The 15,095-nt window shown below is 33.3% G+C and overlaps 1 protein-coding gene across 1 annotated transcript; it reads left to right on the top strand.

Annotated features, from left to right (window-relative positions):
• The first annotated feature begins 1,508 nt into the window (after window positions 1-1,508).
• Window positions 1,509-6,296, top strand: LOC108322675 (probable disease resistance protein At5g66900). The gene is made up of 6 exons (XM_017554838.2): window positions 1,509-1,705; window positions 1,846-2,508; window positions 3,244-3,644; window positions 3,900-4,261; window positions 4,439-4,671; window positions 4,788-6,296. Exons 2-6 carry the CDS (start codon window positions 1,875-1,877, stop codon window positions 5,612-5,614), a joined length of 2,457 nt encoding a protein of 818 aa, XP_017410327.1. The 5' UTR covers window positions 1,509-1,705; window positions 1,846-1,874; the 3' UTR covers window positions 5,615-6,296.
• Window positions 6,297-15,095: the final 8,799 nt, after the last annotated feature.

Raw genomic sequence — 15,095 nt, 5'->3', positions numbered from 1 at the left:
ATAATCCATGAAACCCCAAAATCAAGCCATGAACGTTCCCATTACATGCAAGCTTTAAGATTGGAAACAAGAATACTAGCAATTGATAGAAAAGGCATATATATAATCAAATCATTCAACAATTACACAAGAATTCAAAGGCTACAACTAATCCCAACAAGATGGGTTTGGTTCTCCATTTCCATGGAGAACCCTAAAGCTTACAACATGGAAGATGGAAGAAGAAGGAGAACCCAAGAGGAAGAAGGGAGTGTTCCCACGAACCCTAGCATTCCTCCAAGCTCTCCTCTGAGTGAAATCGCGCCTCCAAATGACCAAAGACCCATTCCCCTTCGTGTTTTGGGGTTAAATAGACTGGTCTGCCACATCAGAAAAAGTCGCGCCCGGGCGCCCTCTGTCAGTCGCGCCCGGGCGCCCTCTGTCAGTCGCGCCCGGGCGCCCTCTGTCAGTCGCGCCCGGGCGCCCTCTGTCAGTCGCGCCCGGGCGCGAGACTCTCTGGAAAAATTGAAAACTGGCGAAAAGTCGCGCCCGGGCGCCCCATTTCTCACGCCCGGGCGTGAAACTCTCTGGAAGCTGAAAGTGGACAAACGTCCACTTCTCGCTGCCGAGCGTCCACTGACGAGCGTCCTGGGTGGACGAGCGTCCTCTGCGTGTTTCGCTGGACGAGCGTCCTCTTATCTCGCTGGACGAACGTCCTCTTATCTTGGACGAGCGCCCGCTTCTGGGACGAGCGTCCTCGGACGAGCGTCCTCTTCTGCATGGACGAGCGTCCCTCGTGTCTGGCTGGACGAGCGTCCTCTCTGCAACTTGGACGAGCGTCCTCTGCCTGGCTGGACGAGCGTCCACTTCTGCCTGGCTGGACGAGCGTCCACTGCCTGGGACGAACGTCCTCTCCTCTGGACGAGCGTCCTCTTCCTGGGACGAACGTCCTCTCTGTTAGCTTGGACGAGCGCCCACTTATCTCAGGACGAGCGTCCACTTGTTTCTTTGCTGGACGAACGTCCACTTCTCTGGCGAGCGTTCTCTCTTCTCTTTTGGACGAGCGTCCTTTCTTGTCTTTTTCTGGACGAGCGTCCCCTCTAAACGTCCTGGACGAGCGTACTCTTGCTGGCGACGAGCGTTTCTGCATGTGCTTGCTTTGGTTTGCTCTATAATTTGTTGGAGACTCTTCCAAGCTCATTTTTAGCTACAAAATAAGGGATTATTGATGAAAGTACATCAAAGTAGCCAAAAACACAATTATATAGAAAATAAGACAAAACAAGAGGATTAAGCAAGTTATAATTAGAAATGAGTTGATTTTGCTAATAAAATGATGCTTAAAATATGGTAAAATTTAGCATTATCAACGCTGCACCACGAGAGGAAGACTGTTTGATAATTTTTCTTGTATTAAAGAAGAGGTGGAGGGAGAAAAATGTGGTGATAGAAGGAGAACACCCTTCTACCAATCATGACGATTGACGGTGACTAATTTTTCTTGCAATAAATAAATGTAATGGGATGTTACCTACAGTTGTCAGAAAAGTAAAGTTCACGTCCGCGTTCAATTGATAGAAGAAAGATCTAGGAAGAGAATAACTTATGAGAATCTTCAGCTATAAAAACTTGAATCGGTGCTCTAATTTCGAATCTTTCAAGTTCGGATTGGACACGCAGGACAAAAACTCGAATTTGCACTAAACATCCGTTGGTTATTTCAAAGGTACACACAACATAACTCTTTCTTTTCTTGTTGTTTGTTTAGTTTAATTTTCATGTTCTGAACTCTTAATTTGAGATACTCTTAAGTAGCGTTGACCTTCTCTTTCGTGACTTGTTACTATTCTGATTGTTGAAAAACAGAGAGAAAGAAAGCAAGTTGGTGGTTATTCATGGACCAGACCACGCAGCGCGTTGTACTTCCAGCACTATTTCAAGAGAGATTGAGGATGGTATCGGAAATAGTGGAAAAAGGTAAAAGTAGTGATAGCAACAAGCAGATACTGAGGTCAACGCTCAAGGATATGAACCCTGTGGTGCAAGAGATCAAGCAATACAATGAACACTTAAATCCACCCAGAGAAGAAATCAAAACCCTTATTTCAGAAAAGGATGCGAAAGAAGAGCTTGTGGGCAAATGCTTATCCAAAAAATTTTGTTTGGACAAGTGTCTCTCTTTGTTTCTGTGCAGATTTGGACACAAGAGGGATGGTTCATTTGCTGGTGGTGACAAGCAAGCTCTTGTGGCAAAAGATATTGAAGAGAAACTGTACAAAGTTAGGGAAATTCTTGAGCTTCTCAGCAAAGAGAATTTTGAGCAGAAGCTTGGTGGTGTTGGAGGACCTATCAGGCTTCCTTTTGGTGTTCCTGATAACCCAGATTTCACTGTTGGCTTGGATGTGCCGTTCAGCAAGTTGAAGATGGAGGTTCTCAGAGATGGTGTGTCTGTTATTATGCTGACTGGTTTGGGTGGAATGGGGAAAACCACTCTTGCTACAAAGCTCTGTTGGGATGAACAAGTCAAGGGTGAGTTTTATTTATTTGATGTACGATGATTTCTTCAAACACTTTGACTAGTTCTTCTTTTAGATGATTTCATCATGCCTCATCAATCATTCATAGCTTCTTCACACGTTATCTATTCGCTGTTTAATATTTGCCATCAACTTCTAGTTAATATCAACCACGTCTTAGTATTGAAAGAAAATTAGTGGCAGAAAGAGATGCCAAAAGAAATATATTGAGAAGTTGCAGACATGGTATGCAAGTATTTCTTGAAATTTTATTTGTAATAGATCCAAGTGATGGCTTGTGAAACATTTTAATCCATATTTCTGAAGGTAGAGGGAGCAGCTCAAAGAAACATTTGGCTCGTTTTCTAGCTATAATCACTTGTTTTGTCAACTTTTGTGACGATTTTGAAAAATGGAAAGAGCCATTATTTACCTAAGATTGTTACCAAACATGTGCATATTATCGTTTAAGAAGTTAATATGAGAACAAAAGGGTCCATGGTAATCCAACTTTCGTCTTGAGGGCATAACCTGGGCTTTTCCCATTTTCTCCAAATGATATTTCAACAAATTAAACAAGCATTTTCTTTCAATCCCTTTTTATTTGTTTTTCTGTCTAGTGTTCTTATAGCAGAATTATGCTTTGGCAACATCCACTGACAATGAAATGAATGTCTTTCATAATGCATTCTAAATAGAACAAGATATTGAATACTCTGTAGTTACAGATCTCTTTGGTTTCACCTAGGTAAATTTGGGGGAAATATTTTATTTGTCACCGTCTCAAAAACAGCCAAGTTGAAGATTATTGTAGAGAGATTGTTTCAACACTGTGGATATCAAGTACCTGATTTTCTAAGTGATGAAGATGCAGCTAATCAATTGGGACTTTTGCTAAAGCAAATTGGTAGAAGTTCAATGTTGTTGGTACTGGATGATGTTTGGCCTGGCTCAGAAGCCCTTGTCGAGAAGTTTAAAGTCCAGATACCAGATTATAAAATTTTGGTGATTTCTAGGGTTGCATTGCTTAGATCGGACATGCAGTGTATCTTAAAACCACTTGGTCATGATGATGCAGAAACTCTTTTCCGACATTATACGCACTTAGAAGAAAGTGGTTCAAGTATTCCTGATGAAGTCATCCAAAAGGTGCCAATGGAATTGGGTAATCTGTACTTTGTCTTTCTGTCTGAAGTTATTCACTTGAAGTAGAGATCACAAGATTGTATTTTTACAGCTGGAACCTCTTGGTTTAACTTTAAACAACTTATCATTGAACTAACAAAAGAAAACATATACAAAAGAAACCAAATTTTGACCCCTCAAAACAATGATACATTACTTGCATTTTGGGTTTCAAAGTCATGGAAATTTGGTCACTGATTATTTTTGGTTGCTAATCAGGTTGTGAGAAACTGCAAGGGTTTACCGCTTGCCATCAAAGTAGTTGGGAGATCACTCTGTAATCAGCGTTCTGAAATGTGGCTACAGATGATGGAGGAATTGTCCCAAGGTCGTTCTATACTTGATTCTAATGTTGAACTCATTACATGCCTCCAGAAGATATTGGATGTTTTGGAAGATAATCTTGTCATCAAAGGGTGCTTCATGGACCTAGGTTTATTTCCCGAAGAACAAAGAATTCCTGTTACTGCTCTCATTGACATGTGGGCAGAGTTGTATAGACTAGATGATGACGGCAAAGAGGCAATGACCATCATTAACAAATTAGACTCCATGAATCTAGCTAATGTCATGGTAGCAAGGTACAATTACTATATTTTTTTCTAGGCCACTTAATCCTATTTTATAGGCAACATGAATTTATGCTCTATTGTCAACTCGAGTTAAAATTTGTAACTTTTCTTTTTGATGGAGCTTTTTTTAAATCTTGTGAGCGAAATTTTCTTTCTGAAGGAAATTAATTTCTGCTTATTTACCAGGAAAAATGCTACTAACACAGACAGTTACTACTACAATAACCACTTCATCGTTCTTCATGACCTTCTGAGAGAGCTTGCAATTTATCAGTGCTCCCAGGAACCAATGGAACAGAGAAAAAGATTGATTATTGAGATAAATAAAAATAAACATGGGGAGAAGACAAAATTTCTTAGCTGGTGTGTTAAACAGAAACCCCAACAAGTCACTGCCCACACTTTGTCTATATCAACTGGTGAGTTACACCTTTTCTAAAATATATTCTTACAGAGTAAAAACAATGTATGAATGTTACAATAGTCTGCCATTCATTACTCTTCCACACTAATGCCATATGGGTTGCATTTGCAGATGAAAATTGCTCTTCAGATTGGCCCCAAATGCAACTAGCTCAAGTTGAGGTTCTAATTTTTAATCTTCAAACTAAGCAGTATTCCTTTCCAGATTGCATGGAAGGTATGAACAAACTAAAAGTTCTGATAGTCACAAATTACAGTTACTATCCTTCTGAAATCAACAACTTTGAGCTACTTGGCTCTTCATCCAATCTGAGAAGAATCAGATTAGAGCGGATTTCTGTTCCTTCCTTTGTTGCAATGAAGAATCTTAAAAAGTTATCCCTCTACTTTTGTAATATGAAACAAGCATTTCAAAACAAGGATCTGCCAATTTCATACGCTTTTCCAAATCTTGAAGATTTGAATATTGACTATTGCAAGGATATGGTGGGATTCCCTAAGGGGGTCTGTGATATCATCTCCCTGAAGAAGCTCAGTATTACTAATTGCCACAAACTCTCTGCATTGCCGCAAGATATTGGAAAATTGGAGAATTTGGAACTCCTAAGGCTCAGTTCTTGTACCGATTTAGAAGGGATACCTGATTCTATTGGAAGACTTTCAAATCTACGACTCCTTGACATCTCAAATTGCATAAGCCTTCCGAATTTACCGGATGACTTTGGTAATCTGTCTAATCTGCAAAATCTCTACATGACAAGTTGTGCAAGGTGTGAATTACCATTGTCCGTCACTAATCTTGGGAATTTAAAGGTGGTGATATGCGATGAAGAGACAGCAGCTTCTTGGGAAAATTTCAAACCAATGCTTCCCAATTTAAGGATAGATGTTTCTCAAGTTGATGTTAACTTGAATTGGCTTCATACAACTTTCTCCTAATACTTGCTTCACACAGTTCAGGTTGTCTTTCAAAGAGTCAATGATCACACCAAAAAGAAAAATGAACAAAAGACAGTTTTCACGTAAATTATGGTAAAAGGAAGCGCCCCTATTAATCCCTTCTGAAGGGAGTTTTCTGTTAAGGAACTCAAAAAACACAAAACAACCTTTGTGACTATTCAAGTTCTACTAAGAGACTCAATGTATGATCAGATATTATATCCATCCTTTTATTATATATCCATCCAATGGCTTGAAGAAAGACAGTTTGAGTGGTATGAAACAACTGAAAAAGCTGGAATATCTTGGAACACAGTCAAAGAATGTTATAGGAGCCTATGCTTTTTGTTCATACTTTTCTTGAAGACTGGAAGATACCTATCATGCTAAGTGCAGCAGTGAAAATTTATGAACAGGTCAACCTGATCATGGCTGATGTTGTTGTTACAAGGTATGGTGGGAGGCTCTTGGATAATTTGATGTGCTGTAAGATAATCTTGTAAAGCTACTTATAATTATAGACAGGAAAGAATCCAGATCATGCCAGTGCAACAGAGAAAATTTATGTACAGGTCCACCTAAACATGGCTGATTCTGCTGTTACTCTTAAGTAACTTGATGTGCTGTATGATGATCTTGTAAAGCCACTTATAACAATGCACAGGAAAGAGAGCTCTACTAATCTGGTTTGATTTTTCTGCATGGAATTCTCGCGAAGAAGAAAGCTTCTATCTTTATGTGGAAATGGAGAAGCAGACAAGAAAGGAAGAAAATAGGAGGTTATTTTCATTGGGCCATTTAAAAGTATTCCCGTTTTAAAATGACTGGAGGAAAAAAAGTTTTAGTTGTTTTTAAACTTTTTGACAGTTAAAATAACCTTTTTATAACAATTTTAAAAATAATTAGTACGTAAGAAAAAATTGGGTAAAAATATTTTTATTTAATTAATTTTTTTCCAATAACTAAACAAGTGAGGGAAAATTTTGTCTTCTTTTTCTTCATCCCAAACATAGATCTTTTTCATTCTTGTTTTTTATTTATATCTTATTTCTCAAATTTGTTGAACCTATTCTGAGCAGACAGGTAATTTGTTGCGAATGTGTGAGTACCTTATCCTCAGCAGGAGGACCAACGTGTGAAGCAGAAGAATTGGCAGACATTTGGTACATCCAAGATTAGGTTATGATACGAAGTTTGGTGCAATGTGGAAAAGAAGTGACTCAAGGGCTTTTGAATTTTGCAATTCGTAAAACACGAAAACTAAAACTAGCGTTTGACCTCAGAATAAATACGGAACAAAATAACAACAAAAGAATATGAAAGTCTAATGGAAATCTACCAAGATTAATATGCGATGTAATCATGATAATAATAAAAAGGATCCTCTAATCAATGATTTATTAGGCCAAAACCAATGTAGTATGCATCTATGAATTAGTTAATTATATTCTAAATCATATTCATTTACTTAACATTCATTCCTCGTAAGTATGTATGAATGCATTTTTGGAATATCCATTTCCTTGATAACTAAAATTTATATCGTGAATATTATGTAAGTTATGTTTGGTTCACTCCGACTGCTCACGTTACTTGGAAATTTACTTGGAGTTGGGTTAAAAGAATGATTTATATGCATTATTCTTCCTTAATTTATTAAGATGTGTATCAAAAATAAAATTATCATGAAGGCTTAGTAGGCATGAACTCAGAACAAATTATATTATAATTAAAGTTTGTAAAATTAAATATGTTTAAGAATACAATTATGTTTTAGATTTATAAAAAATAGTTTATATTATGAAATATAAGTCTATATTTAGTTATTGATTATTTTCTTAAAATTAGAATTTAATTTCAAGATAAAGACCAACATGATAAATTGAAAGGGACAGAACAGAAGGTTAAAAAATTTACTGAAATTTTCTGTAAGTATTACCGCGAAAGAATAATTCTTAAAAGAAATCCATTTAGATTATATTTAACAAAGTTTATTGAGAAAAAAATGGTACTTAAAAGCTATTAGATTGGTTTACTCACTAATGTAAAAATAATAAAATAATTATTTAAGGTTTAAACCCTGTATTGGTCCTCATTTTTAAATGGAAATCTCAATTCCGTTCTCATTTTTCCATCTCTCTCAATTGGGTCATATTTTTTGTAAAAATGAACACATTTTACCCTAACCGTTAACTGGTTACGACGTTAAATTAAAGCCACGTGGTGCAGAGAGAATGTGCTGATGTGTGATGTGACATTATTCATTGGAGTGTTTTGATTAAATAAATAGTGGTGATGTGACATTATATACTTTTCTTTATTTAATATTTTTAAAATCAAGTTTTATTTATTTTTTATTTACTTATAGAAGACTTTTTTTTTAAGTTTCACCACCTACAGTGAGTTAGAACAAAATTATTCTTTAGAATTAAATTAGTTTATTTTTAATTATTTATTTTCTTTATTTGATAATTTTTATTTAATATTTTAATTTTCAAGTTTTACATAATACTCTAATATTATCTTTTTTCTTTAAATATAAATACATAAATATTAATTTTTATAAAAAACTATTTAAAATAATTTTTTATTGTAATCAATAGATATATAATTTTATTACTTTGAAAAGTTAAAAATATAATATATATTGAATTTATTTAAATTTAAAAATAAAATAATTTAAAAAAAAATATAATAAACATATTTTAGTTTAAAAAGAAATGTTTTCTCTCATCTAAAAAATATTAAATAAGTTATTTTATATAATAATTTGATATAATATAAACAATTTTTTATATTAATATTCAATTAAAATACACATAATTTTATAAAAATTTTAAAATTAAAAAACTAAATTTATAATAATTTAGTTCAAAATAATGACCAGTGAATATGATTAAATTGGATTATTAATTAAATTAATATATTTTTTAATATATTACTAATTAAATTGGATTATTAATATATTATTAATTAAATTAAAATATTATCTTAATATAAAAAATTGAAGAGAAAATATGTTGATGTGACTTTAAGGATATTCACTTTAGGGATTTTAACACATTCTCTCTGCACGTAAATGAGGAACACAAACTGATATTTTCATACAAAAATGAGGACCAAGGAAGGGTTTAAACCATTATTTAAAAAGCATAATAGTTAAAATAAATAGTGTATGTGAGAATTAAAAAACAGTGTAAAAGTAGTGATAGTTTTAAAAAACGACGCCATAATATTTTAATGATAAAAACTTAAGGTTAATAGATTTCCCAATAACAAAATCTCATTTTATAAAAGTTATTATTTTTCTAAACTTTATTTATAAACTTCTCCTTTACTTTCTTTCTAAATGTTTAACTCAATTCTTAGTTTGTTTGAAACTTGGAGCTTAGCGACAAAGTCTACAATTTTATATTATCAAAATTTTGAACAAAGTATATTTTTTTATTTTTCTTTTTATTGTTTTTAGAAATATGTGGGGTATTTCGGGTTTTGCATATGGCGTTAAAGGATTTAAGATGAATCTTTGTTCAATTAGGATTGTTAAAATGTGTTATGATGGTTGATAATAATTTTGTACGTATAGATAGAATAACTTGTGTGAGGTAGAGTTTGTGAGTACCTTTTGAGTTTAAGAGCACTTGTCGAAATAAGAGAAGCTAGTTTTAATTTATAATTGTACTAATGATAGATGAATTATAATGAATGATAATGATTGATGAGAAAATTGGTTGGGTGAAGTTTGTTGTAGATTTACTTGTTATAATTAATCCATTATGAATAAAAAGTGATTGAATGTGAAATATGTGTTGCATTTTTATATTATCATTTACTCACAAATTACAAATATTATTTTATATATGATAAATTTTTAATCTTTATTCTAATATATTAAAAGCCATATTAACAATGATTATTAGTTCACATCACACTAGACACTTAATTTCTTCATCATTATAGGTATTTTATGTTATATATTTACCTTTTTCTACCATTTGTATTTATTTCAAGGTTAATTGTTCTTAAAAAGGAAAGAAAAAAATAATTGATTACTACATCCCTTCCAAGTTTGCCTTAAATGTATCCAATTTAATTATCATGTTATTAATTTGGGTATAGATATTACCACAAAAATGATTTTTTTATAAGTTTGTTATTTTCAACTTTCAATATTAAAAAGAATTTTGATGTCTTAGTTGAAAATATCAAATCGATATCAGTGTTGAAAACATAGTCCAAAAATATCAGTAATGCAGAAGTTTGACATTCCTTAAGACAGATATCACAACAGATCAACATTCAATTGGTGTTACTTTTAACTAAAAATAGACCGTATTTGACATATGTTAGTACATTAACATAAGTCAATTGATGTCAGCTACAACAAAACTAAAGCTATTGACACAAAATCTAACTACTAACACTAAAGTTATCAAAACTAGAACTATTAAAACAAAACTAAAACTTTCATAATAAAAAACTTGCCCAAACAATTTTCAAGAAAAATATTAATGTTATTGTGAGTCCTAACTTTACCGTTCCAGTAGATAAGTTGTCCACTTCTATATATTCTTCATTGTGTCATCCATTATAGGTGATTGATTCTTGAACCGCTAGAAAAGTAACACAACTTCGTTTTGTATGGATATTAATTTTAAAGTTTGATGTGATTTGTAATATGTGAAAGATATATATTATTACATCAATCCAATCTTCTCTAATTCTAACTTGAATGATGGTTTTTACCCAATACATGATATAATACCCACATACTCATGAATTTGAATGTTTGTTACATTAAACATGACAAAGAAAATAATCACATATCATGATCATAAATTGACATATGAAAATAAATAACTTTAAGAAGAATGAATTCCAACCTTTGAATATAATGCTTAAATTTATTGTTATCATGTTTTGGAACTAATGAATTAACTTATGTGGTGGATAATGTATCATGTCCCCATGTTTTAGCACTAATCTCATGATTTACGAAGAATGCAGTGAGCTATAGTCTCTGCATTGGTAAACTTTTGTGTTTTGTGATCTAACGTAAGTCTATCTTCACTACCAACACTCTTTATGTAATATCCCAAAAATACAGTGTAGAATCATATAATAAAATAATCACATTCATAATATTACATATCAGTTTCACATACAAGGGAGGTACGGTTATGGCCGAACGGCCTTACATAGTCACCGTGAATTTTTGCAAGCTTACGGTCCTACGGCCAAGACGGAACGGTATTCAAAATACTCTTATACCGAACGGTTCTACAATATAAATAAAATAGAAGCTACAGTAAATAACCGAACGGTTTACAAAATAGCTTAGACCGAACGGTAATACAAAGAAGACCAAGACTGACCGAATGGTTCTACTGTTCGGTCTTCACTTCCACTTCGACCAAAGTATCTTCTAGTGCCTCTTCCAGCAGCTCTTCTCCTTCTGCTCACATCCACACGGATGATCATTGCAACAGGAACAAAGACAGACGAAACAACGAAGTAGACAAGACAGGAAAAAGGGTAAGCTTATGTAATTTAATTCATGTCAAACATTTTCATATCACATAGGTTTCACGCTGATCAATTGTACAAAATTAAGCATTCATTATAGCATGCAAGAAACCAACATTTGACTTAGACCGTCTGGACTGTATGAATTCTGTGTAGCTGCGACGTTCGTGCACCCGGACGATGTAGTAACTGAGATACCCTCAACAGCTGCCACCCGAGGTTAATCCATTCCGTCCAAGTTAACCTTATGGACTAGGACCTCTTGTCATTCCCACACATGACTTACCCTCCTCTACGTGAGGAGTAATCACTGAATATCAGGATGAACGCCAGCTTAGCTTTGTCCACATTCATACTTGACCATTCCAATACCATTTCATGAGATATTTCTCCCCGGAATACTCTTACATAATCAAACTCGTTTTTATCCATTACATTCATCATAATGTATTCTCAAACCTCAAACCAAACCAATCGCAATAGAAATTCAATATGAAGTTGAATACTGAACGATAGCCTTCAACATAGAGACGAGACCGAACGCTAGGAGTGAAGCTTTGTCCACATTCATACTTGACCATTCCAATACCATTTCATGAGATATTTCTCCCCGGAATACTCTTACATAATCAAACTCGTTTTTATCCATTACATTCATCATAATGTATTCTCAAACCTCAAACCAAACCAATCGCAATAGAAATTCAATATGAAGTTGAATACTGAACGATAGCCTTCAACATAGAGACGAGACCGAACGCTAGGAGTGAGACCGAGAGGTCTTCAGCTCCCAAACAAATTAGAACCGAAAGAATTATCATCATAGCTATGAAAGAAACCGAAAGGAATAACGTTCCATAGTAAATAACAGGACCGAATGCTATTTACAAGATGAGCTATTACATTAAATTGACCCCTGAGAATTCAAACCGAACGCCACAAAGCCTAGGCCGAGTACTAAGACTCTAGGCCGGACACCATTGATAGAGACTGAACGCTTTATAACACCGAATAGTAATAACAGACTGAATGTTTTGAATAAACCGAACGCTATTTATACTTAGTCGTTAGTATGAGACTAACATAAAAGGGGTCGAGTGCTAGTATGAGACTGAGCACTATAGAAACCAAACACTATTGAGTTTGGCTGAACACTGCTATTTTAAAAATGGTAATGATAAATTACTGAGATGAGACCAAACGCTTGGTTTAAGACCGATCACTATTGAGAGAGAACCCGGTTTATGACCGAGCACTAATAAGTTATAAATGAAGGAATATACTTTGAATTTAATTACATATTAGTTGTTTCTAACAAAAGTGGGACATAAGATTTAAGAACTTTTAAGAAGTTATTGAATACTTTGACTACACTGATTGAAAAATATAAAATGGGAAAACTAAACATAGACCGAACACTTCTTTCACAAGTTTACTAAGATAAACCGATCAGTCTTAAACTGCTTCTTCCCAAATGAAAGATTCAGTCCAGACCGAACGCTCAAGGGAATCGATCGGTCAATGATGACCTTCAGTGACGAACATCAATTTTTACAGAGAACTACAAACATACGATTCATCCTTATATCAATTCATTCCTCATCATTTATCATCATACATTCATACTTCATATTCATCCAATACTCAAACAAACATGCAACCATTCCAAACAAGAATTAAAATCAAATTATATAAGCTTCCCTTACCTCGTAACGTGACCGAACGCTCATAGAGGCAGAATAATTGTTCTCCACCAAATTTCTTAAGAGATTATAGTTCATGCTTCAAGAAACTACCCAAATAACAACCCAGAAATGTATTCAGAAAGTGATAAGAAACCCATGCAACCAGAAACTTGGTTTGCATGTACAGGAAACCGCACGGCTGAGAGAGGGATGAACTTACCAGCTCAAAATGAAAAATCGAACGGTTCAAACGGAAGCTCTCGACGCCGGAAGAGCTCCAACGGTGCCTGAGTGAAGATCGGAAGAAGAAAAGAGTAAGATTTCTTAGAGAGAAGTAGGAACTTTTTAGAGAGAAGGAGGCGAAAATGGAATTTTCAGAATCTGGGAAGAAGGGTTGCATGCAAACAAGTCTGAAATTTGGCATTAACTACTGCCGTCACTAAAAACGATCGGCCACTCTCCTGTAGCCACCTGTTTTCTATTATCCGAAATTCTGACTCTCTCTCCTTGACACTTGGTTTCCACTACTTGGAGTTTTTGAGTGAGTTTTAATGGTTCTGACACTTTAAGAGTAGGGATTACAGTTACATCTTTTTTAAGCTATTAATTTAAATTTATAGAAATTAAAGTTAAGTTTTACTGAAAATATAATCCATTAAAAACACATTTTAATTATAAAAATATTCTCGAAAACAGAAAATAAAAGTCACCTTAACATGCCTAAGTCATCATTATAAAAGTCATTGGACGACCTTCAGACATACATAAAACTCCTTATATTGGTCTCCTTTGGGTCAAATAAATTAAAAGAAACAGGGTTGTTAGTTAAATTGAAGCAATTCTACAAAATATTTATTAAATTAAAGTTCTTTGAAGTTGACATCTTCATCATTATTTTATACAACTATTATATAATTAAATATATTGCTATTTTATTTTAAAATTTTATTTATATCTATTGTTATCATCTAATATAATATTTTATCTAAAAAAAAACTTAAATAGTTCTTTGAGAAAAAGTGAGTTGTTAATAGAAAAAAGCCATTTACTTTTTGGTTTTGAGGAGGTCACATACGTAGCACCATTTTCTTTATACAGTTTTCTTCCATAGCTGACGTAGGTTTCATATGGTAAGATGACGTCAGCTTCCAATAGTCTTCTCCTTTCCTCAACACCACCATTTTGAATACAAACTATTAATCAGCTTTTATATTTAAGACTTAATCTTTTATTAAGAAAGTTATTGGAACTTCTCTTAAATTTAAAATGCGAGTTACTAATAACATATATAATTATAATTATTAAAAGAAAGATCACACTTTTAATATATATAAGAATAGATAACTTTATATATATATATGGTTCATAACATTTACTCTTCTCTTTACTTTTTCTCATTCGTAGTAAGCAGCATTTTGGCAAATGTTGACTTTATATATCTATCTAATACATATTATATTAATAAATCATAGTCCTTTTTTACAATCAAATTGCCTTCTTTAACCCGTTCCTGCTAGGATGCATGCATGCATGCAAGTTTCATATTGTATTATATATATATATATATATATATATATATATATATATATATATATATATATATATATATATATATATATATATATATATATATATATATATATATAAAGCATTGATTCCTTTTCACATATTATGAACATTTTCCAAGTCTTGACGTAAATTACTGTGATATTTCTCAGCAATAACTTCTATACGATAGATATAAGAAAAGAAACTCGAACAAACTTTTCTATAAAGAATTAGTCTCTTATTTAGTAATTGTCCACACTTACCCTCAAGTTAGTATGACAACTGGAAACAATACTAATATTCACTTCACACGAACGTATAGCTAAAATTAAATTTAGCGCAAGCATCAAAACGCTGAAAAATAAAGTACGACTTAATAAAAAAATACTTAAGCTTTTATAGTAATTTAGTATGTGTTTTCGGTGGACGAAAGTGTTGTTCTATGAGCGAAAGGATTTTGAAATGGTTTTCTCATTTTGGATTTAATTTAAGTTTCCACTTCTCTAAAAAATTGATACGAAAGATAATTACTTGTATATCCAATAAAAAAATTGTTTAAATCCTAATAAACTTTTCTTAAAATAAACAAAAACAAAATATTATAAATGACATCTTTGTCAGACTAAGCTAATAAAGTCACAATTTAATTAAGGTAATTGATGACTTAGACTGCGCAACAAACTTTAAGAAAATTGAATGCCCTTGCATATTTCAGATCCATT

This window comes from Vigna angularis, chromosome 1, assembly GCF_016808095.1.
Source record: "Vigna angularis cultivar LongXiaoDou No.4 chromosome 1, ASM1680809v1, whole genome shotgun sequence".
NCBI classification, from domain to species: Eukaryota; Viridiplantae; Streptophyta; class Magnoliopsida; order Fabales; family Fabaceae; genus Vigna; species Vigna angularis.
Note: the sequence above shows the minus strand (reverse complement) of the source record. Positions and strands in the feature narration are given on the sequence as shown.

Coding starts and splice junctions, on each gene's coding strand:
- LOC108322675 (XM_017554838.2), top strand. CDS start 1,875: ATGGACCAGACCACGCAGCGCGTTGTACTTCCAGCACTATTTCAAGAG. Junction 2,509..3,243: donor TTGGGATGAACAAGTCAAGG/GTGAGTTTTATT, acceptor GGTTTCACCTAG/GTAAATTTGGGGGAAATATT. Junction 4,672..4,787: donor CACTTTGTCTATATCAACTG/GTGAGTTACACC, acceptor TTGCATTTGCAG/ATGAAAATTGCTCTTCAGAT.